The 25114-nt window shown below is 36.6% G+C and overlaps 1 protein-coding gene across 20 annotated transcripts; it reads left to right on the top strand.

The window, feature by feature from the left end:
• Positions 1-1232: 1232 nt before the first annotated feature.
• LOC103458741 (uncharacterized) lies at positions 1233-24009 on the top strand. 20 transcript variants are annotated; one of them, XM_081603181.1, is made up of 30 exons: positions 1235-1706; positions 3463-3660; positions 3746-3829; positions 3923-4027; positions 4109-4264; positions 4395-4538; positions 4798-4941; positions 5339-5482; positions 5897-6040; positions 6132-6251; positions 6349-6468; positions 6550-6594; positions 6758-6805; positions 6892-6918; positions 8201-8320; positions 8400-9200; positions 9962-15490; positions 16270-17348; positions 18267-19431; positions 19837-19914; positions 20141-20182; positions 20269-20337; positions 20907-20954; positions 21070-21120; positions 21314-21358; positions 21763-21804; positions 21958-21999; positions 22079-22120; positions 22194-22223; positions 22303-24009. In XM_081603181.1, exons 1-30 carry the CDS (start codon positions 1697-1699, stop codon positions 22413-22415), a joined length of 10785 nt encoding a protein of 3594 aa, XP_081459307.1. In that variant the 5' UTR covers positions 1235-1696; the 3' UTR covers positions 22416-24009. The 20 variants fall into 20 exon arrangements, with proteins under 20 accessions (XP_081459303.1, XP_081459304.1, XP_081459302.1 ...); XM_081603172.1 differs by having other exon boundaries at positions 1236-1706; positions 16270-16575; positions 16636-19431; XM_081603180.1 differs by having other exon boundaries at positions 1236-1706; positions 16270-17093; positions 17379-19431.
• The last annotated feature ends 1105 nt before the right edge of the window (positions 24010-25114 follow it).

Genomic DNA, 25114 nt, shown 5'->3' with positions numbered 1-25114 from the left:
TACATGTGTGACGGGTGCTGTACATATAAAATATAATTCTTTTACTTTTTCACTCTCAGAATGTATTTGATTCTAGCTTTAGAGAAACGATATGCAACTAAAGTTCAAATTTCACAAATTTAGACTGTGAGCGTCATATTGCCAGATGCAAAGGTGAATTAATAAATTATCTTAAATTCTTGATTTATTTCTGCCCGCAAAAAAAATAAAATTGACATTCCTCACACATTTAGGTAAAACAATCTGCATCCTCCATACTGACGCACGTTCCAAGGTAGCTTCACACAAGTTTACTGCAGGTCACCGGAGACGGAGGATTTGACACTGCATCTGCTGAGGGAGGAGAGATTCCTCCCTCCTCCTGTACCAATGAGCTCAGCTGACCTCAGCTTTAGCCACATTATATCTTCTGCGTATCTCCAGCCAGTGGTGTTTATGTTGGAGGACAGTTTTGGTTTTCCTAGTTTTATTTGTGCATAGCTGTGTTTATGTTGCTTTCACTGGCGTAGAATTTGACCCGTTAAGTCATGTGTGTCCCGTATTTCGAAATGAAGAAATATTATGTACTCATATTAAAAGCATATTTTTAATACCTTTACAATGTGGCATGACGTCGACTTTTTTCCCCATTTTCTGCTGATCAAATCCCGTTGCTCTTTATTGTCTACATGTTGTCATCTAAGATGATGAATATGTAAATATGTAACCATGGTTAGGAATTAAGATAATAATGGTATTCAATTAAATAAATAAATATATGTATGTATATAATTTATCACCTTTCAGCCGCCAGGTGTTCTGGTGGTGTTGGACATTTGACAGAAGAATTGGTACCTGGACAAAACAGGAAGTAAGGAAGGGACGATCCCTACACAAACAGATGCCTGATATAAAATATCTTGTGGTGGAAAACAATAACATGCTTTAAAAAATCATTGGTTATTTAATTAGACTCTCACTAAGTGGTAATTTACACCAAAAAAAGTATGCATGTCTCCTCAAATATTATACAAAACATGTTTGCTACAGAGTTGCAACTTTATATCAAGACAAATCCACCAAGTTGTTGTTAACTCCAGATTTGGGGAAGACAGTTTGTTGTTGATTTTAGCTGCAGCCAATCGGGGTTCCCCACCCAGCTAGCTGGTCTGACCTTGCCCACCCACAAGTGCCAAAAAAGGGTTTGACGGAGCAGCTGGTGAACAGAGCTCCGGCTAAGAATAACCTGGACTTTCTGGGATGGAGGGAAGGGGATAAAGTTATCCTGAAGTTATCAGGTCCCTTTGCTGACCAATACCCATGTGAGGCACCAATACCACTGGGTGGGATCCTCTGCTCGTTCCCCTCCGCCCCATCCAGACCCCTTGCTTTGCTTCGCTCCTTCCTCCCTGGCTCTGCTGGTCCCCCACACCCCTTTTAGCTGCCACACAGGCAGCTCCAAATTTCCCTTTTAACCTTCTCTTTTTTTTTTCCCTGTAAGTATTTATTTGATTTTATTTCCTCTGTTTTTCCTCATCACAACGGAAGACTAGAGGATGAAACATCAACACGTGGAAATGGAATAATTTACTATGAGGGACATGGATTTTTTATTTTTTTATAATTAATAAGTCAACTTGGATATACTGAAGTCATCCCCAGGCGGTTCTAAATGAGGAGGCTTGGTTTATATCACTGAGATAGTCTCCACGTCACCATGGCTGAAGGTAGGAACTGTTTCACCTGCTCTCACCAGCATTAACGCACAAACAATATCTGGCGCATTAATACGTAAATAATGTTTCGACGAGCAATTTGCTCGGTGGAGTAAGTGTTGAAAATGGTTGCTAAAAATACTGGATATCATGTTGCAGGAGAATTAGCATTGCTCTCATGTGACGGACATGACTTGTGCTGCTGACTTCAAGTTTTAAAAAACTATGGTGTAAAAAAAAACTTCACCTGTTCTGATTAAAGTTGTTTGGCTTCATCTACAACACATAAGAAAACACTTAATATTATAGTTTTTCTGTAGATTTTTAGCTGAATTGACTGAATTTGCATTTATGGATCCATGCAAAAGTATTTATAGCTACAAACTGCAATGGATTTTATTGGTACAATCACAGTGCAGTGTTAAGAGTTATCAATATAAATTGTTTCTTTTTTACAAGCAAGGATCTGTCAAGTGTGACCTGCACTTGTTTTCAACCCCATTTAGATTGATACCCCTAAATAAAATCTCCACAAAGCTGGCCTTTATGGAAGAGCGGCAAGCAGAAAGTTCTGTTTGTAGTTTGTCAGAATCATGTAGGAGACACAGGGACGATGCCACAGAAGGGTCATACAAAACATGGCGGTGTTGGCTTCATACTGTGGCGATGCTTTTCTTTAGTAGGGGTGGAGATGCGGGTCAAAGTTGGAAGGTTGATGGAGCAAATCAGGTTCATTCTGGAAGAAAACCTTTTAGAGGTTTCCAGAAACTTAAGACTGGTCAACATTCAGCCAGAGCTCCAGGTTTAGATCAAAGCTTGTGTTAAAATGGACCAAAGTTTAGACACAAATCTAAGTAAGAACCTACGGCAAGCTCAACGACACTCTATGTCCAATCTGGCCAGTGTTAGGTTAACTTACATCCATTGAACAAATATGTAGAAAAATGTGCAGAGTTTCAGTATGTAGATGCGCAAAGCAGGAGGAAACACACTTCAAAAACACTTGCAGCTGTAATTACAACAAAAGGTGGCTCCACAAACTATGAACGCAGAAGGGCTGAATACAAATACCCGCAACAGTTCTCAAAAGTTTATTTGAGCAAAATTTAGCCAACTGTTTAACTTAATTTTCCAGCATATGCACACATAGAATTCAAAGAAATAGTTTTGAAGTCTGTGATTGCAATGTGACAAAAGGTCAAGAGAAATGAACACTTTAGCAGGGCACTGTCTCAGTGTTACACCGACACCAACAACAGCACAGAGCAGCACATTACAGCTCCCACTATGTTTGTGATGGGGGAGTCCTCTGTTACCCACAACTGTTCTTCATTTCAGTCTTAACCAGGGCAACTAACTTAGTAACAAAACAGGTAGAACTGATTAAGTGTTTTTTTTAATTTTTTAATTTTATTTTTGTGACCTCATCAAACATATCAGATTAATCTGTTTTTTCAATCATTATCCAATATCATTTCAGTGCCGCTTTCTGGTGTCTACAAGGTCTGCTGACAAATTTGTGTTATATTTTATCTTAGACAGATTAGGGGGCATATATTCTGAGACTAAATGACTTTTTTTATTATTATTTTTATGGTCAGATAAATTGCATCCAGATTTTCCGAAAAATCTACTATTTAAAAACCAGAAGGCTTCAGTGCCCCCTGGTGGAAAAACTATGTAATTAAACCTCATCGCATTAGAATTTATGAAGCAACTGCTTGCTGCTCAATCATTCAAGCATCACTCTTGTGTATCCCACCCACAGGAGCCAAACCCCCCTCGACGAGTGCAGCCGGGGGCTCCAGCAGAGCAGCGCAGACAAGCTCTCTCAAATCAAAAGCTTTGGAGCTCGTCAGAAAAGTGAAAGTGTCCGTGGAGCTGCTGATCGCCCTGGCTGCCCTCCTGTCCTGGGTGGTGGTAGGTGTGGTGATGTTCGACTTTGTCGAATACAAAGCAGTACCAGGTGAGTCGCAAACGCCTTGGAGTGTGTTCGCTTAAACTGTAACCGATCTCTGAATGTTTTTGTTTTCGTTTCTGTTTCCCCCCAGATGTACACCAAATCATTACGGACCCAGTTCAAGCTGTAAACGATGCTGTAGACGAGGTGTCCAGTCTGCTAAATAAGTTCCAAGGTACGCCTTGGTGTGAAGTGCAACATGACTGCATGTGAATATGTCAGTCAGGAACTGAAATGGCTTCGCTTTATTATTTTTATTTTTTTCCAGAATGTGCTCCTGATTTAAGTAGCCCCTCGTCTGCTGCGTCTTACGCTGCTGAAGAGGTTATAGAAGCAAAAGATGCATTTGTTCGATACTTTTCAGATGAAGAAGGTATGCCAATGCACCTGCAGTCAACAAAAGAAATGAAATAAAATGTAATACTAACGTTATGTGTCTGTATCTGCATCACAGGAACCTTTTATCCAAGCTACATCGATCCCGTGGTCATTGGAAGAAGAGCTTTCCACACAACCAACGACCTTGTGTACGGCGTGGTTGGCTCCTTCAGGGACTCACTGTGTGCCACTGTGGATACTGTAACGCATGCAGTTTGGGATATAAAAAAAGGTGAGTGTAATAGTGTCTAATTGTATTATAATTAAATAAAACATAACCAGTCTTTCGGAATTCTTTCAACAACAGCCTGCTTGAGCTAATTGTGGAAATGTTTCTCCCAAATCCTTTGTCTTCTCCTCAGGAAAACTTGACCTCAGCTACATTGACCCTGTGATAATTGGCCGAGGGTTCTTCGGTGTTATTAATAACTTTGTTTCCGAAGTGGGGGCCTTCATCCAGAGTTCGTTCTGCCTCTTCATGGACTCCACATTGGATGTAGTGAAAGGTGCCGTCTGAGAACAGCTGTGGTCATGTTGGGAAAAATTAGGGCACCCTATGACTAACCTGTTACTTATTAATAAAACATTATTTTAAAAAGCACAGTTTATGGTTAGAAATTCAAGAAGATTAGACATTTCTTAATAATGAGCTGAATATTTTACACGCTTTCCTGATTCTTCACATGACTGCATCTCACATAGTTTGCATTGCCCACTACACTGTGAAGCGGGATTTTCTTTTAATACCACTTTTGTGTTTTTCAGGAACCACTGACATTAGCTTCATCGATCCTGTGGTACTTGGCAGGACATTTTTCAATGTTATAAATGACACTGTTGGTGGAATAACGGGCTACATCCAGGACATACTGTGTGCCGTCTTAGACACAGTGCTGGATGTATCTAAAGGTACTACATCTCATTTCCTTCTTTGTCTATTGTGCGAGACTAAAATTAGCTCAAACGATGTGAAAAATCTAAATAAAAAATGTAAGTTCAATTTACATGAAATGTAATCTCGAGGTTCTTTATTACCTTATCTATTTAAACCAATTGTACTAAATTCTTTTACACAAGTAAAACTCATCACTGACTTTAAAATTAGATGTCTATTTAATTCAGCTAAAATGTGATGAGCTGCTCCGCAAAGCAGAGTTAAGAATTTTAAGAAGCACAGTAAAAAAAGAAATGTTCTTTTTCCTGGTCTCTTGATTCCCTTAAGAACAACTTTTTCATCTTCAAATATGTGTAAAACAAAAAACCTGTTATGACGTAACTTGACTGAAGTGTGTTTTGCTCTTCTCAGGAACAATCGACATCAGCTATGCCGACCCCGTGGTCCTGGGCAGGAAATTCTTCAATATCATAAATGATGCTGTGAATGGATTAGTGGGCTGCATTCAGGACATACTTTGTGCTTTATTAGACATCTTATTGGATATTTCTAAGGGTGAGGCCTTCCTATTTTTCTGTTTGTTTTTTTTGTGCCAATTGTAACTACAAATTAATAATTTATGTTTTATGTGTTTTATCAAAGTCGTTTTTTGTGTTTCCTTTTCTTTCAAAATGCAAATACGTGATGATAACATCACATCTCAATTGTAGGATGTCAGTCTGAAATGAACTTAAACTTAGAAAATGTATTTTATTTAATTTTTATTTTAATGTTTTTCATGCAGTTTAATAAAGCCAGTTTTTTTCTGTAAATGCTGGTAAAAGCTGAAATACGTTGAATTTGAGATTATGTTTAAAGTATTATTTTTATCAGTTAACTTTGATGGCAGCATCATTAAGTTCTAGTTATTGCCTCCACAACGACATAAATGCATAATAATAAGTATTATACGTTTATTGCTCTTCACAGGAACCATTGACATCAGCTTTATTGACCCTGTGGTGATCGGCAGAAACATCTTCCATATTCTTGATGAATTTGTGAATAGCATCACAGGATACATCCAGAATGTGTTTTGCGCGATCTTGGATGTGGTACTGGACACAGTGAAAGGTACAATGCCACCTAGATTTATTACCTTATATCTACATTTCACATTCCATTAAAGGCTCTTGCTCCATTTTTATGTATTTATTTTTATCAGACCTCCAGGAGGCTGTGGGATTCAGCCCTTTATCAACTCTGCAGACAACAGCAGAAATCATTAAAGAACATATCAACATTATTATGAGCTACCTCTCTACAATGCTGATAGGTGAACAAGGTGAGTCATAGTTTATATCCCGTACCATAATGCGTTCAGAGAGCATTTCTGCACATTTATTGCGTCTTCCCCATAAAACATGTTCTGGTTCTTCCAGCGATCATTCCGGAAGTTTCCGTTGACCCGATGAAAGTTGTTGAGGATGCGGTACTGGAATTTACCGACAAGAAGGATTTGTTCTTGGGCTACATGTCAAGTATGATTGGTGGTGATCAAGGTGGGGGATTAGCAATTACTGTGAATCACAAAACATTATGATACTCTGAAATCTGATCACTATTAATTTATCTGATTTTAGGTGAACCTGTCAGTCCTCCGGCTGTAAATGTTGTCACTGAAAAAGGTTTGGATTTTTGATCTTACAAGTTGTCAGAATATAGTCGTTACGCATTTCGACATAATACGATACGATGTATTACGATGCAATATGATACTTTAGAGCTTATTATAATTATTTGTGGTGTAGAAAAGCTCAAAACCAAAAATCTATGCTCCTCTTCGTTTAGACGAAGCTGTTGTTTCTCCATCTGATATCACTCTGGTGAGAAAGAAAGGTAAGCAGTACAATAATTTCCCTGCATGTTGCTGCAAAAAGACATTAATGCTCGACTCTAAAAACAGCCATATCTTCTCGTTGTAGGGGAGTTTCTACCTCCACCTGAAAAAGGTGAGAAAAAATCTCCATGCTGTGAACAAATGATTGTATTTTATTTATATTAGCAGGTAGATTGGTTTCTCTACAGATTAACTAAAGACCTCTCTTGCATGTTGGTATTGATCGCGTTTCTTTTTTTTTTTTTTACCACAATTAACCGGGTTGATGATGTGGTCTTTGTTATTGACTGTGTTAATGTTTATTCCACATACCAGCCTTAAATCATTGTAAACGGTTTGTTGGTTTGCGTTTTGTACCTGCCATGACTGAATATGCATCATTATGTTTGTCATAATAAATATGTTAAACAACACTGACTTCATTTTCTGTTATCACCATTTGTTGTAACCTTTCACAAAACTACATGATTTTCTTGTTGTTGTTATGACTACAATTATCTTGTGTTGATCCTTAAAGAACATTGTCTTTGTATGAATGCGTATGGGAACCTAAAAAAAAAAAAAAAAATTAATATTGCATTTTTCTGCGTCCTGCATTTTCTGTGACTAAATGTAAACTTTATCTCAGCTATTTATAGAAACATACTTGTATAATATGAATGGAAATATTTGAACACATACACAGTGAATGAAACAAATTTCACCGTTAAATGACTTGGGTCAATGCTAAATGCAGTTTTTTAATGATGAGTTAAGGGAATAAAGTTGCGAAAAGCATTTCGGTTGCACTTTAGTGCAGACTTGGGCTAAATCACTTTAAAGTCTTAATTTTGTTTAAGTTTCTAACAAGGCATTTATGTTCTTTTTGGTCAGCAGTGGTTTTGGCCTTGAAACTTTCCCACAGTGAGGTCAGAGTTCCTCACATGAACTCCGACCTTAACTGAGGCAAGTATGAACAGCAGAGCAATTTAAACAATTTCAGTATTTATTTTTTTTAAGCTGCATTTTGTATGTACCCAGGTTATATCTGTCTGATATTAACGGTGTTTAGCTTTTAGGTTAGCAGAACAACATTTTTTGTAGATTCAGGTTCAGTTGGGAGGTTCTCCATGTACAGAGGTCATAAAAGTTAATTTTTTTTTAATCTAAAATATATAAAAACAGTGAACAAATATTTCCATACTTAACTCTACTGTAAATATTTGAGTTTTATTAACTGGATTTTATGAGTGTTTGATTTGACTAGTGCATCTAGCAAAAAAAGTCTAATACCATCATCTTGGGTATTTCTGCTATTTCCAATCTTTTGCACCCTAAAGACTATTTTATCTTCATGTAAATTAACAAAGGTGTGGACATGGGTTTGGTGGTGATTACAAAAGTCCCTGATACAGTTGCAGAGATGATGCGTGCCGTCGAAGATGAAGCTGCCTCTGCTGCAGAAGAGGCTGAGGCTGAAGAGGCCACTGGAGCTGCCGACCAAGCAGGAGGGGCCAAAGCAGAGGAAGATGAGGGTATTCAGACGTTTATTCGGTCACACATTCACCAAACTGAAGATCAATCACACTAAATTTGATGCTATCACTCTATTAGTGAAACATACAGAAGAAATCCAACTTGAGTCTTCGCTGGAAGAGAAAATCATAGATGGAGTTGAGGAGGAAACAGAGACGGTGGATGAGGTTACACCAAAGGAAGATGCAGAACAACTGGCGCACGAGGAAAAACCTGAGGTGGAAGACGAGACTTCAAAAACAGGACGAGAACATGAGGGCGAAGTTAAAATAGACAATATCTTGGTAGAAGAAAAGGAGATGCCAACAATAGAGGGAGAGATAGCAGAACAAGAGGAAGAAGAAAAAACAAAAATTGAAGCAACAGTAGAAAATAAAGGCGAGGAAGAAGAGGAGGAACCTGAAACTTTTGAGGTTTTGGTAGAGGGTAAGGAGGAGACTGAGGAGAAGGAAAAATTAGGGGAAATACAAACTGAAAGCAGGGAACATGACCAGGAGGAAGAGGAGGACTCCACAGCTGAAGAGGAACTGATTGACAGTGAGGGGAAAGACGACAAAGCTCAGTATGAAGCTGCTGATGAAGATTTGGAAAAGCAGTCTTTAGCTCAACAACCAGAACTTGTGCTTTCCAAAACTCCTGTCAATGATTCTGCTGTATCCGGGTCGGGCAAACAAGAAGAGGAAAAAGTAGGAACATCTCCTGATTACGCGGACGAAGATTATGCAGAACTGAAGCATGATCACGATGAAAATAATAATAACAGCGAGAGCAAAAAGGCAGAACCTGGACAAATAAGAAAGACTCGTGTTCCCTTTGAGAGGCTGAAGAATGCTAGCTACAAAATATCAACAAAAGAACCTGCTGGCCAATTTGAGACAGGTATTATCATCACAAATACTTAGTTATTAATTCCACCGAGGTTGTCAAAAATGTTTGACGTGATAAATGACTGTGGTTTTGTTAATTGTTTCCATTTTGCCAAAATATTTCAATGGTTTATTGATTGTTCTTCAACAATACATCATAATGTGACCAAAGCCCAACAGTGGCAAATGAGCCTCACTGCAGTTTATGTTTTTGTGTATGTTTTGGCTAAGCAGTGTGGATGTGAGATCTGTGGCTTGGCTAAAAATCCGACACAAAAACTTGGTGGTGGTAGCATTATGCTGTTTAATTCAAGGGATTTTTATGACAGAGTATACATCCAAAGGTCTGTGCAATTAAGACACGATGCAATCCTGACCCATTTATCTCAGTTATGTCAGAAATAATGGACAAAAAGTACAGAAAATGATTGAAAGATGTTTGGGGAAGAATAAAAAAAACTTCTGATACCGTGTCATGCAAGATAAAAGGTCAATTGTAAACAAAATATAACCAACTTCTCAATTAGAAGAAAGGGAATGATGAGATGTAAATAAAAAAATGTATAAATAAAAAAAATCTTATTTGACCTTAAATGTATAAATAAAAAAAATCTTTAAAGAATCTTTAAAGGAATTAACAGAAAATTTGAAAAAGGAAAAATTGATGTATAAGGCATGATTCATCTATGTTTTTTATTTGATATTTAAATTATTTATGTAGAATCTTCAATACTAAAAGCTAAAATTAAATAATAAATGTTCTGATTATTTTAGAACACGAGAAAAAAGAAAAGGAAACTCCTACTACCACAGACGACAAGCAAATTCTGAAAGAAACAATACATGTACAAATACATACAGAGGAAAAGAAATCTCACAAAGAAGAAATAAAAGTCACAAAAACTCCAAAAGACGAAATGAAAGCAGAGAAACCTCCAAAAGAAGAAACAAAAGTTGAGAAGCCTCCAAAGGAAAAAGTAGAAGTCGAGAATCCTCTGAAAGAGGAAACAAAAGTCGAGAAGCCTCCAAAGGAAAAACTAAAAGTTGAGAAACCACCAAAAGAAGAAACAAAAGTCGAGAAACCTCTGAAAGAGGAAACAAAAGTTGAGAAGCCTCCAAAGGAAAAACTAAAAGTTGAGAAACCTCCAAAGGAAAAACTAAAAGTTGAGAAACCTCCAAAAGAAAAACTAAAAGTTGAGAAGCCTCCCAAAGAAAAAATAAAGGTTGAGAAGCCTCCCAAAGAAAAAATAGAAGTTGAGAAACCTCCAAAGGAAAAAGTAAAGGTCAAGAAACTTCCAAAAGAAGAAACAAAAGTAGAGAAGCCTCCCAAAGAAAAGGCAAAAGTTGAGGAACCTCCAAAAGAAGAAACAAAAGTCGAAAAGCCTCCAAAGGAAAAACTAAAAGTCGAGAAGCCTCCTAAGGAAAAGGCAAAAGTTGAGAAACCTCCCAAAGAAAAACTAAAAGTCGAGAAGCCTCCCAAAGAAAAACTAAAAGTTGAGGAGCCACACAAAGAAAAACTAAAAGTCGAGAAGCCTCCAAAAGATGACACAAAAGTCGAGAAGCCTCCCAAAGAAAAACTAAAAGTCGAGAAACCTCCAAAAGAAGAAACAAAAGTTGAGAAGCCTCCCAAAGAAAAACTAAAAGTCGAGAAACCTCCCAAAGAAAAAATAACGGTTGAGAAGCCTCCCAAAGAAAAAATAAAGGTTGAGAAGCCTCCCAAAGAAAAAATAGATGTTGAGAAACCTTCAAAGGAAGAAACAACAGTAGAGAAGCCTCCCAAAGAAAAGGCAAAAGTTGAGAAACCGCCAAAGGAAAAACTAAAAGTTGAGAAGTCTCCCAAAGAAAAACTAAAAGTTGAGGAGCCACCCAAAGAAAAACTAAAAGTTAAGAAGCCTCCGAAAGAAAAACTAAAAGTTGAGGAGCCACACAAAGAAAAACTAAAAGTCGAGAAGCCTCCAAAAGAAGAAACAAAAGTCGAGAAGCCTCCCAAAGAAAAACTAAAAGTCGAGAAACCTCCAAAAGAAGAAACAAAAGTAGAGAAGCCTCCCAAAGAAAAGGCAAAAGTTGAGGAACCTCCAAAAGAAGAAACAAAAGTCGAAAAGCCTCCAAAGGAAAAACTAAAAGTCGAGAAGCCTCCTAAGGAAAAGGCAAAAGTTGAGAAACCTCCCAAAGAAAAACTAAAAGTCGAGAAGCCTCCCAAAGAAAAACTAAAAGTTGAGGAGCCACACAAAGAAAAACTAAAAGTCGAGAAGCCTCCAAAAGATGACACAAAAGTCGAGAAGCCTCCCAAAGAAAAACTAAAAGTCGAGAAACCTCCAAAAGAAGAAACAAAAGTTGAGAAGCCTCCCAAAGAAAAACTAAAAGTCGAGAAACCTCCCAAAGAAAAAATAAAGGTTGAGAAGCCTCCCAAAGAAAAAATAAAGGTTGAGAAGCCTCCCAAAGAAAAAATAGATGTTGAGAAACCTTCAAAGGAAGAAACAACAGTAGAGAAGCCTCCCAAAGAAAAGGCAAAAGTTGAGAAACCGCCAAAGGAAAAACTAAAAGTTGAGAAGTCTCCCGAAGAAAAACTAAAAGTTGAGGAGCCACCCAAAGAAAAACTAAAAGTTAAGAAGCCTCCGAAAGAAAAACTAAACGTTGATAAGCCTCCAAAGGAAAAACAAAAAGTTGAAAAACCTTCCAAAGAAAAACTAAAAGTCGAGATGCCTCCTAAGGAAAAGGCAAAAGTCGAAAAATCTCCCGAAGAAAAACTAAAAGTTTTGAAGCCTCCCAAAGAAAAACTAAAAGTCGAGAAACCTCCCAAAGAAAAAATAGAAGTTGAGAAACCTTCAAAGGAAAAAGTAAAGGTCAAGAAACCTCCAAAAGAAGAAACAACAGTGGAGAAGACTCCCAAAGAAAAGGAAAAAATTGAGAAACCTCCAAAAGAAGAAACAAAAGTTGAAAAGCCTCCAAACAAAATACTAAAAGTCGAGAAGCCTCCTAAGGAAAAAGCAAAAATTGAGAAACCTCCCAAAGAAAAAATAGAAGTGGAGAAACCTCCGAAGGAAAAAGTAAAGGTGGAGAAACCTCCAAGAGAAGAAACAACAGTAGAGAAGCCTCCCAAAGAAAAGGCAAAAGTTGAGAAACCTTCAAAGGAAAAACTAAAAGTTGAGAAGCCTCCCAAAGAAAAACTAAAAGTTGAGGAGCCACACAAAGAAAAACTAAAAGTCGAGAAGCCTCCAAAAGAAAAACTAAAAGTCGAGAAACCTCCAAAAGAAGAAACAAAAGTTGAGAAGTCTCCAATGGAAAAACTAAAAGTCGAGAAACCTCCGAAAGAGGAAACAAAAGTCAAGAAGCCTCCAAAGGAAAAACTAAAAGTTGAGAAACCACCAAAAGAAGAAACAAAAGTCGAGAAACCTCCGAAAGAGGAAACAAAAGTCAAGAAGCCTCCAAAGGAAAAACTAAAAGTTGAGAAACCACCAAAAGAAGAAACAATAGTCGACAAACCTCCGAAAGAGGAAACAAAAGTCGAGAAACCTGTAAAAGAAGAAACAAAAGTTGAGAAACCTGTAAAAGAAGAAACAAAAGTTGAGAAACCTCCAAAGGAAAATCTAAAAGTCGACAAACCTCCGAAAGAGGAAACAAAAGTCGAGAAACCTGTAAAAGAAGAAACAAAAGTTGAGAAACCTGTAAAAGAAGAAACAAAAGTTGAGAAACCTCCAAAGGAAAATCTAAAAGTCGACAAACCTCCGAAAGAGGAAACAAAAGTCGAGAAACCTGTAAAAGAAGAAACAAAAGTCCAGAAACCTCCGAAAGAGGAAACAAAAGTCGAGAAGCCTCCAAAGGAAAAACTAAAAGTTGAGAAACCTCGAAAAGAAGAAACAAAAGTTGAGAAACCTGTAAAAGGAGAAACAAAAGTCGAGAAACCTCCGAAAGAGGAAACAAAAGTCGAGAAGCCTCCAAAGGAAAAACTAAAAGTTGAGAAGCCTCCAAAGGAAACACTAAAAGTTGAGAAACCTCGAAAAAAAGAAACAAAAGTTGAGAAATTTGCAAAGGAAAATCTAAAAGTCGAGAAACCTCCGAAAGAGGAAACTAAAGTCAAGAAACATCTAGAAGAAACAAAAGTTGAAAAACCTCCAAAGGAAAAACTAAAACTTGAGAAACCTCCAAAAGAAGAAACAAAAGTCGAGAAACCTCCAAAAGAGGAAACAAAAGTCGAGAAGCCTCCAAAGGAAAAACTAAAAGTTGAGAAACCTCGAAAAGAAGAAACAAAAGTTGAGAAACCTGTAAAAGGAGAGACAAAAGTCGAGAAACCTCCTAAAGAGGAAACAAAAGTCGAGAAGCCTCCAAAGGAAAAACTAAAAGTTGAGAAACCTCCAAGGAAAAAACTAAAAGTCGACAAACCTCCGAAAGAGGAAACAAAAGTCGAGAAACCTGTAAAAGAAGAAACAAAAGTCGAGAAGACTCCAAGGGAAAAACTAAAAGTGGAGAAACCTCTAAAAGAAGAAACAAAAGTCAAGAAGCCTCCAAAGGAAAAACTAAAAGTCGAGAAACCTCTAAAAGAAGAAACAAAAGTTGAGAAACATCCAAAGGAAAAACTAAAAGTTGAGAAACCTCCGAAAGAAGAAACAAAAGTTGAGAAACCTCTAAAAGAAGAAACAAAAGTCGAGAAGCCTCCAAAGGAAAAACTAAAAGTTGAGAAACCTCTAAAAGAAGAAACAAAAGTCAAGAAACCTCTAAAAGAAGAAACAAAAGTTGAGAAACCTCCAAAAGAAAAACTAAAAGTTAAGAAACCTCCCAAAGAAAAACAAAAAGTTGAGAAGCCTCCAAAAGGTGACACAAAAGTCGAGAAGCCTCCCAAAGAAAAACTAGAAGTTGAGAAACCTCCAAAAGAAAAAACAACAGTCGAGAAGCCTCCAATGGAAAAACTAAAAGTCGAGAAACCTATGAAAGAGGAAACAAAAGTCGAGAAACCTCCGAAAGAGGAAACAAAAGTCGAGAAACCTCTAGAAGAAGAAACAAAAGTCGAGAAGCATCCAAAGGAAAAAATAAAAGTCAAGAAACCTCCAAAAGATGAAACAAAACTCAAGGAACCTCCGAAAGAGGAGACAAAAGTTGAGAGACCTCAGAAAGAGGAAAAAGAAGAAAAACAACTTGTCATAGAAGAAATAAAACATGAGAAATCCCCCACAGAAAGAAAAGTGATATATGTCAAAGAAGAAATTAAGGTTGAGAAACCACCCAAAAAAGAAAAGGACGAAGAGAAACCTGTCAAAGAAGAAATAAAGACTGAAAAACCACCCGAAGAAGTAGCAAAAGTTGAAAAACCAGCAAAAGAAAAGAAACCTGTCGAAGAAGAAATAGAGGTAGAGAAACTTCCAAAAGAAGAAATAAAGGCAGAAAAGCCTCCAAAAGAAAAGAAACCTGTCAAAGAAGAAATAAAGTTAGAGAAACTTCCAAAAGAAGAAATAAAGGCAGAAAAACCCCCAAAAGAAAAGAAACCTGTCAAAGAAGAAATAAAGGTAGAGAAACTTCCAAAAGAAGAAATAAAGGCAGAAAAACCTCCAAAAGAAAAGAAACCTGTCAAAGAAGAAATAAAGGTTGTGAAACCACCAAAAGAAAAGAAACCTGTCAAAGAAGAAATAAAGGTTGAGAAACCTCCAAAAGACAAAATAAAGGTAGAGAAACTGCCAAAAGAAGAAATAAAGACAGAAAAACCTCCAAAGGAAAAGAAACCTGTCAAAGAAGAAATAAAGGTTGTGAAACCACCAAAAGAAAAGAAACCTGTCAAAGAAGAAAGAAAGGTTGAGAAACCTCCAAAAGAAGAAATAAAGGCTGAGAAACCTCCAAAAGAAGAAATAATAGTTGAGAAACCTCCAATAGAAAAGAAACCTGTAAAAGAAATAAAGGTCGAGAAACCACATAAAGAAATGGAAGAAAAGAAACCAGTCAAAAAGGAAATAAAGGTCGAGAAACCTACAAAAGAAGAAATAAAGGTCGAGGAACCACCAACAGAAAAGAAACAAAAGGAACCAGTCAAAGAAGAAATAAAGATTGAGAAACCAAAAAAAGAAGTAAAGGTCGAGCAACTACCCAAAGAAAAGATAGAAAAGAAACCTGTCAAAGAAGAAATAAAGGCAGAGAAGCCTCCAAAAGAAAAGAAACCTGTCAAAGAAGAAATAAAGGTCAAGAAACCACAAACAGAAAAGAAACAAAAGAAACCAGTCAAAGAAGAAATAAAGGTTGAGATAAAGGTTCCCTTTGAGAGGCTGAAGAAAGCTAGCTACAAAATATCACCAAAAGAACCAGCCGGCCAATTTGAAACAGGTATTATCATCACAAATAATTAGTTTTTATTTCCACCGATGTTATCAAAAATTTTTGACGTAATAAATGACTGGTTTTGTTCATTGTTTCCATTTTGCCGACATATATCAATGGTTTATTGATTGTTCTTCAACAATACATCATAATGTGACCAAAGCCCAACAGTGGCAAATGAGCCTCACTGCAGTTTATGTTTTTGTGTATGTTTTGGCTAAGCAGTATGGATGTGAGATCTTGTGGCTTGGCTAAAAATCTTAAAAAGATGTGTTATGATCTGTAGAAAATAAATTGTAGTTTTGGGCCACAAATCCACATGACCCGACATAAAACCTAGGTGGTGGCAGCATTATGCTGTATAATTCAAGGGATTTTTACCAAAGGTCTGTGCAATTAAGACACGATGCAATCCTGACCCATTTATCTCAGTTATGTCAGAAAAAATGGACAAAACGTCCAGAAAATGATTGAGAGAGGTTTGGGGAAGAATAGTCATGCAAGATAAAAGGTAAATTGTAAACAAAATGTAAACAAACTTCTCAATTAGAAGAAAGGGATTGATAAGATGTAAATGAAAAACATAAATAAAAAAAATCTTAATTGACCTAAAACAGTAAAAGTTTAGTTTGATTTAAAGGAATTAACAGAAAATTGGAAAAAGGAAAAAATAAAGTATAAGGCATGCATCGTCTATATGTTTTTTATTTGATATTTACATTATTTATGTAGAATCTTCAATACTAAAAGCTAAAAATAAATAATAAATGTTCTGATTATTTTAGAACACGAGAAAAAAGAAAAGGAAACTCCTACTACCACAGACGACAAGCAAATTCTGAAAGAAACAATACAAGTACAAATACATACAGAAGAAAAGAAATCTCACAAAGAAATAAAAGTCACGAAAACTCCAAAAGACGAAATGAAAGCAGAGAAACCTGCAAAAGAAGAAACAAAAGTTGAGAAGTTTCCCAAAGAAAAGGCAAAATTCGAGAAACCCTCAAAAGGACAACTAAAAGTCGAGAAACCTCCCAAAGAAAAAATAGTAGTTGAGAAACCTCCAAAGGAAAAAGTAAAGGTGGATAAACCTCCCAAAGAAAAAATAGTAGTTGAGAAACCTCCAAAGGAAAAAGTAAAGGTGGATAAACCTCCAAGAGAAGAAACAACAGTCGAGAAACCACCAAAAGAAGAAATAAAAGTGGAGAAAACACCAAAAGAAGAAATAAAGGTCGAGAAACCTCCAAAAGAAGAACTAAAGGTTGAGAAACCTACAAAAGAACAACTAAAAGTTGAGAAACCTACAAAAGAAAAATTGAAAGTCGAGAAACCTCCAAAAGAAAAACTAAAAGTTGAGAAACCTCCCAAGGATGACAGAAAAGTCGAGAAATATTCCAAAGAAAAAATAGTAGTTGAGAAACCTCCAAAGGAAAAAGTAAAGGTGGAGAAACCTCCAAGAGAAGAAACAACAGTCGAGAAACCACCAAAAGAAGAAATAAAAGTGGAGAAAACACCAAAAGAAGAAATAAAGGTCGAGAAACCTCCAAAAGAAGAAATAAAGGTTGAGAAACCTACAAAAGAAAAGAAACCAGTCAAAGAAGAAATAAAGGTTGAGAAACCACCAAAAGAAGAAATAAAGGTCGAGAAACCTCCCAAAGAAGAAATAAAAGTTGAGAAATCTCCAAAAGAAAAGAAATCAGTCAAAGAGGAAATAAAGGTCGAGAAACCACCAAAAGAAGAAATAAAAGTCGAGAAACCTCCAAAAGAAGAAATAAAGGTCAAGAAACCTCCAAAAGAAAAACTGAAGGCAGAGAAATCACCAAAAGAAAAGGAGAAAAAGAAACCAGTCAAAGAAGAAATAAAGGTCGAGAAACTTCCAAAAGAAGAAATAAAGGTTGAGAAACCTCCAAAAGAAAAGAAACCAGTCAAAGACGAAATAAAGGTCGAGAAACCACCTAAAGAAAAGATAGAAAAGAAGTCAGTCAAAGAAGAAATCAAGTTCGAGAAACCACCAAAAGAAGAAATAAAGGTTGAGAAACCACCAACAGAAAAGGAAGAAAAGAAACCAGTAAAAGAAGAAATAAAGGTTGAGAAACCTCCAAAAGAAGAAATAAAGGTCGAGAAACCTCCAAAAGAAAAACTGAAGGCAGAAAAACCACCAAAAGAAAAGGAAAAACAGAAACTAGTCAAAGAAGAAATAAAGGTCGAGAAACTTTCAAAAGAAGAAATAAAGGTCGAGAAACCACCAAAAGAAGAAATAAAGGTTGAGAAACCTCCAAAAGAAGAAATAAAGGTTGAGAAACCTCCAAAAGAAAAGAAACCAGTCAAAGTAGAAATAAAGGTTGAGAAACCACCAAAAGAAGAAATAAGGGCTGAGAAACCACCTAAAGAAAAGAAAAAGAAACCAGTCAAAGAAGAAATAAAGGTTGAGAAACCTCCAAAAGAAAAGAAACCAGTCAAAGAAGAAATAATGGTTGAGAAACCACCAAAAGAAAAGAAACCTGTAAAAGAAATAAAGGTCAAGAAACCACATAAAGAAAAGGAAGAAAGGAAAGCAGTCAAAGAAGAAATAAAGGTTGAGAAACCTCCAAAAGAAGAAATAAAGGTTGAGAAACCACCAAAAGAAGAAATAAGGGCAGAGAAACCACCTAAAGAAAAGAAAAAGAAACCAGTCAAAGAAGAAATAAAGGTTGAGAAACCTCCAAAAGAAAAGAAACCAGTCAAAGAAGAAATAAAGGTTGAGAAACCACCAAAAGAAAAGAAACCTGTAAAAGAAATAAAGGTCAAGAAACCACCAAAAGAAAAGAAAGAAAAGAAACCAGTCAAAGAAGAAATAAAGGTTGAGAAACCTCCAAAAGAAGAAATAAAGGTTGAGAAACTTCCAAAAGAAAAGAAAGAAAAGAAACCAGTCAAAGAAGAAATAAAGGTTGAGAAACCTCCCAAAGAAAAGAAACCAGTCAAAGAAGAAATAAAGGTCAAGAAACCACCAAAAGAAAAGAAAGAAAAGAAACCAGTCAAAGAAGAAATAAAGGTTGAGAAACCTCCAAAAGAAGAAATAATGGTTGAGAAACTTCCAAAAGAAAAGAAAGAAAAGAAACCAGTCAAAGAAGAAATAAAGGTTGAGAAACCTCCCAAAGAAAAGAAACCAGTCAAAGAAGAAATAAAGGTTGAGAAACCTCCCAAAGAAAAGAAACCAGTCAAAGAAGAAATAAAGGTTGAGAAACCTCCAAAAGAAGAAATAAAGGTTGAGAAACTTCCAAAAGAAAAGAAAGAAAAGAAACCAGTCAAAGAAGAAATAAAGGTTGAGAAACCTCCAAAAGAAGAAATAAAGGTTGAGAAACTTCCAAAAGAAAAGAAAGAAAAGAAACCAGTCAAAGAAGAAATAAAGGTTGAGAAACCTCCCAAAGAAAAGAAACCAGTCAAAGAAGAAATAAAGGTCAAGAAACCACCAAAAGAAAAGAAAGAAAAGAAACCAGTCAAAGAAGAAATAAAGGTTGAGAAACCTCCAAAAGAAGAAATAAAGGTTGAGAAACTTCCAAAAGAAAAGAAAGAAAAGAAACCAGTCAAAGAAGAAATAAAGGTTGAGAAACCTCCCAAAGAAAAGAAACCAGTCAAAGAAGAAATAAAGGTTGAGAAACCTCCAAAAGAAGAAATAAAGTTTGAGAAACCTCCAAAAGAAAAGAAACTTGTAAAAGAAATAAAGGTCGAGAAACCACATCAAGAAATGGAAGAAAAGAAACCAGTCAAAAAAGAAATAAAAGTGGAGAAACTGCCCAAAGAAAAGAAACCTGTCAAAGAAGAAATAAAGGTCAAGAAACCTCCCAAAGGAAAACTAGGTTTTGAGAAACCTGTCAAGGATAAGATCAAGGAAAAGAAACTTTCAGAAGAAGGAAAATCTGAACAGAAACACCAAACCGAAAAAATAGGAGTAAAGAAACCTAAAGAAGGTAAGAACAAAACCAAATTTCCAATAAACTAATCCTAACCAATTTAGCTTTCAAGTGTTTCAGGAACCCAGTTTCAAGGATTTTGTCAAACCCTCTTCATGGTCATATACACTCTGCTAGGATATGGTTTAGCATTTTAATGATCATCATCAGTGGTGTCAGAGTGATATGTATGGACAAATCAGATTTCTAAATGTCTCTAAGGTCTACACAAGCTTCATAAGTTGGTGAAAAGGAAATGAAGTACAACAGGATTGAACATTTCAGAAAGATGAAGAACTGAACTGAGAGACAAAAAGCCAAGAAACATAGGAAATAAGAAATATGGGAATGAGGAAATAGGGCGAGAGCTGCATTTTTTCTTCCAAGCGATGATATAATTGGCCATTTACCTCTTTGTTCTAGATATTAAGCCCAAAAGAACAATCAAACGGGAGTTTCCAACTGTCCTCAGGAAGCAACATCTTAATGTGACAAAACCTGGTGAGGCAATGTGCAACATTTGTGTATACATATTTACTGTGTGTTTTATAAAAAATACAATTCACAAAAAGCTCTTCATATAAAAATGCAAGTAAAATACAGAGGTGCTGAAAAGGCTAAATTTTAAGCAAGTTTTTTTCTATTATTTTGTCCTGTTTTATGTAATCCATGCATAGATTTTTAAGAAACTTGCAGAAATTGCTGAAATCACAATGTTTTTTCACAGAAGCCACTCCAATCAAGACCAAAAAGGTGGCAGTTGTGAAAAGTAAGAGTCACAATCACCACATTCACATTTAGATGAGCTGCTAAAGTAGTTTTCAGTTTTAATAGCCTTTTTTTTGTCTCTGAAAGAGCTCGAAATCCCAGACAAAAATGTCTCCTTAACAAAGACGAAAGTAAAGGCAGTGCCACTACGAAAAGGTGCGTCTTTGCAGTTATTCTTGTCATATAGGTTGTGTTGATGGGCCCAAATGCGGCAGGTGGAGGCGTATGGTAGATTTTGGTGATATAATGAAAAAAAAGAAGAACAAAAAACTTACAGCTATCAAAGGAAACCAAGGGAGCCAGAGAAGAACAAAAAACATAAATCCTAAAAGGAAAACAATGGCATGGAACAGGAAGAACCAGCAAGAAGTGAGAGGAGAAAGGGTTATGGGAACTGAGAGAGTAAATACTGGAACGATGGACCAGGGCTGACTAGCTTGACCACAGGTGTGAGGGGAGAGAGAGAAAGTGGCAGGGGGCGAGGGAGCGTACACAGGGGACTAGGAAGTGAATCTGACAGTAAACCAAAAATAAACACAGGGCACACTATTAAACTATAGTAACTAAGAATAATTCAACACCAGAAGTAAACACAATGAAGTAAAATCATTAAAGAAGGACTGAACTAAAGAAAATCAAAGATTGAGAAGCCTGTCAGGAGAGAACAGTTGCTGAAAGTTTCAATAAATCCAAACCAGGAAGTAAAGTCCTTGTTTTTGTTGCAGTTCCTGAGGTTCCAAAAGAAACAACCAAGCCTTCAAAAGTCAAAAAAGGTAATGCAGTGGCTGAAGCTGTAGTTAGTTTTATAATAGAAGTATTTTTTTTACATCCCAGTGTTTCTTTTCTTGCGTCAGAAAACTGGTCTGAAATATGTTTTATTTGCTTCAGTTGCTGAGGTTCTTAAGGAGAAGAAGATTGAACCCATCACTCACAAAAAAGGTTTGAGTCTTTCAAGTTATCCACGGTTTTCTCTTTTTAATTCATCTCAAAACATGTTTGTGTTTGTGTTATACTAATATCTCGTTAATTTTAAGAAATATTTATTACATCAACATGAATGTTCTTTCCATTTTTAGATGACAGTTTTGACTTATGATTTTTATTCCTGTGTATTAATTAATCTGTGCTTCAGCAGCTGTTATTAAGGCAAAACCAGCACCTGCTGAAAAGAAGAAAGGTAGGGAGATGCAGTGGTTTGTTTGTTGCATCATTTCTATTTAATTTAGTAAAATTGTAGTGAAAGTAGTTGTAGATGATTTACTGCCACACATTACGATAGAGACTCTACTAAAAACTGTGTTTTTATTACAGAGTTTGCTACCTAGATTTTAGTCATGAAATAATTTGATGCTGAAATAATAAACATTTTTAATGTGAACGAAGGCATAAATCCATCTAAATACTTATTTGGGAGGATTTTTGTTAAAAGCAAGAAGTTACGCTTCAAAGAAGAGCTTTTGGAGAAAGATGGAATTACTGATTATGCTTTATAATTTCAAGATTTTTGAGCTCTTATTATACAAAAAGCCTTCAATCTAAAACATTGATGCAAACATTGTTTGCCTTGCTCTTATTTTCCAGAGAAAACTGTCCTGAAGGAGACGGTAAAAGATAAAGTTAAAGGTAAAGATTGAAAAACATTGTTGTTGCCAACGCTCTTTTACTAAAATAGGCGAGATGCTTATTCAAAGAAAAAGATGATACTGAAATACTTTACATGAAATAATTCTGCAATACTTGTAAACAATTATGAGTTGAATATGTTTTCATTTGCAGAAGACAGAGTTCTTAAAGAGAAACAGGAGCCAGCAAAGAAAGGTACAAATTTTAACCGATATTCTTCTGGAGTTCACATCAGTGTGGCTTCATTTACTTATGTAGAAAACTGTTGTTGCAGAAAAACCTGCGGAGAAGGCTGCCAGAGACGAGAAGGTTGAAGGTACTGAATAGTTTCTGTAACTTCTGGTATTATAATTCGAGTTTGAGTTAACAATATGCCGTCTTGTTGACAGAACAACTTTTGGACAGCTTTCCCATGGATGGTAAGCACAAATTCCCTCTTACTGAATAAAATATACACAACGGTTTAAATTGAAAAATAATTAAAAAAAGGAAATAAAGAAAACTGGCTGGTATGTTTCTCTCCAGACGAGCTGCCGTACTTCCAGTGTTTCTTCCTGGACGAGGACGAGGCTCAGTTTCCATTTTATGCCTTCTCACCTCTACACATTTAACTCCCAGTGTGCATCTAATCTGAGGCGGCCTTACTCATAACGACAAAGTCCTGTCACACTCCGAGCTGCAGAAACATGGCGGCACCCGTTCACTGTGTCCAACAAGCGACACAGAGCGGGTGAAATGCGACGGACTGTTTTTATCGTTTTGCTTCCGGGTCTGGTTGAGCTCTCGTTTTGAATACACGAAGACAGCGTCATTCCTTTTGATTCATTTCCAATTTCTGCACTCCAGTTACATTTTAACTTGAACAACCAAGACTTTTGCAAAATAGTCTGTGCATACAGTATATTTAGTTTGCTTTTCAAATATAACACATTCTTATAATCTCACTCATTTAAAGAATTTTGTTCTCTTAAAGGAAAAAATGTATCTCCACGTAGCAGAATTTTTCTTTTAATTTTTGCATGTAAACTATGGGATGGAATGACCCTGCTCTGTATCTGAAAGCTCCCAGACTCACTGCAGGATGATACCTGTGATGAAGTCTTATTTAATGAAATCATCTGCACCAAGTGCTTGTTTAAAAGTTGGTGCTGCTTTTCTTGAACTCTGGTTTGAGTCCAAGTTTATTTTGAGATGGTTTTTACCATCCGGTCTCCGTAATTCCTTGACTGACCAAACACGTGACGTCGTTACCAGCTGTACCTGATATATTTGAGGTAAGCAGGTTCTTCTGCCCAGGTAACATCTAAACATCCTGGTGTCGAGATGTTCACTGAGAGCTAAACACGACATCGATCATGCAATAGCAACCGATTTGCTTATCCGTTGCTCCCGACAAGCAATATTACTGACTGCGTGGTGGATTCCACGCAGAAACTTTTAAGCGTTTTCTGAGCCGTGGTCCAATTTAAACCTGGCAACACAGAAATCCTCAGATGCTCACGGAGTGAGCTTCGCCAGCTGCATATGGTTCATTTGCTGTTTTTTGCACCATATGCTGCACAGAAGACAGGAGGAGTGCTCTGATTTAAAGCACCAGTCCTGAGTCGAATGTCAAACTCCTTACAGCTTCGGAGGAAATTGCAGGAACAAGCTCTACGACGGGGCACACGTCGCAGCTCTCCAGTAACTTAAACTGTAAAGGCTGTATATTACAGTGATGTTTATAAATACCCACCAAAAATGTTGTGGTTGGTGTGTAAGAGTGAGCTGTCCTGTCGTTGCATACCTGTAGGAGGAATGTGCAATACTTAGTTAATGTAATGATCTCATTGATTTGATGGCATCTTTGGCTGTCTTTTAATAGCCTGTGCATGTTGCGTGTGTGTTTTATGCTCCCAAATGTTGAGACTACATGACGACTTCCTTCGAATCAAAACCTAATATATAGTAGAAACACGTGAAGCACTGACGTAATTTTAAATCAGAAACTCGTGTTTCTGATGAGCAACTTGAAAGTTTTTTTCAAGTTGCTCAGAGACGACAAGAATCTTGATGTAAATAGTTTAAAAAATGAAACAAAAATGTTTATTTTAACTGGAACCATTACCACCTGAATTGCATTTCCCTGCTGTAAACTTGTATTATGTATAAATTTGTCAGGCCCTCAGTATTTTTGTCAATAAAAACAACTTGTCAGCGAAATAATGCTACGTGTGTGATGTGTTCTTTGTTTTTTTTTCCTCTTAAGCCTCAATTGGAGGCACTTCAATAGTGTCAGCATGTCAGAACCTGACCTCTTTATACTTTGACAATTACCATCTCAGTATCAACATTCAGGTAATAACTGGCTACTGCTTTTATCTTATCACTCTTACTGTTAATGCAAACTTTTAAAGGTTGAGAGTTGAGATCCAGCTACAACTAACAAATGTTAGGTGAGCATACTCCCATACGAAGCGAGACTGGGGTTAAAGCAGGTCAGTTTACACCAGCGAGACAGATTCCTCACAAAGAGGAAACGTTTGTCATTCTATAAAGAGTGCTCTACGTACATCCAAATATTATCTCTGTTACAAAGAAGATAAGCCCCCTTTTTTGCACTTTAATTAAAGACTGTAAAACTTGGGCTGCAACTATTAAGAAGCTGAAATATTTGTGCAAAAGCTTTTTACAATTATCAAGTTATAAATGACTGATTATGTCAAATCCCTTCGCCTGGGTTCACCTGAATCATTTTTGTGCGACTGATTAACTGAGAAGTGACCGGGAGTTCAGACGTGAAGAACGGCGCACTGATAAGAGGAGCAGAGACCGCGGCTTAGCTTCACAAATTCATCCGTCTTCATGCTGAAAAGCTTTCCAGTATAAATCCAGATGGCACCGAATCCCTCCCACTGTTTTTGCATGAATCACTCTGTGCGACCAATTAATCGAGGAGTGGCCGGGAGTTTCGATGTGAAGAATGGCACGCTGATAACAGGAGTTTAAGCTGTAGCTTAGCTTCAGTCAAATGCAAAATAAAATGTGCGTACTTAAGGAGTGTGAAACGTTCTAGCTTGTCTTAAGGGTATCTGCAGCTGGACAAAAGTGCGGATGACAACAGCAAACATAACGGCTGCATGCAGAGTTGCAAAAAAAAAAAAAAAAAAGGTTAACCCAGTGAAGGAATGGAGATAAAAGGGGAGCAATGTTCACTGAGAAGTTTTACGGAGCTCATAGAGGGTCTGAAAGATTAGGAAAGTTTAATTTAGCAATTTATTTCACATTTCCACTTTTAATACATGAGTCAGAAACAGTTTAGGCCCTTGAT

The sequence above is a fragment of the Poecilia reticulata genome, chromosome 22, assembly GCF_904066995.2.
Source record: "Poecilia reticulata chromosome 22, P_reticulata-male-v2, whole genome shotgun sequence".
NCBI classification, from domain to species: Eukaryota; Metazoa; Chordata; class Actinopteri; order Cyprinodontiformes; family Poeciliidae; genus Poecilia; species Poecilia reticulata.
Note: the sequence above shows the minus strand (reverse complement) of the source record. Positions and strands in the feature narration are given on the sequence as shown.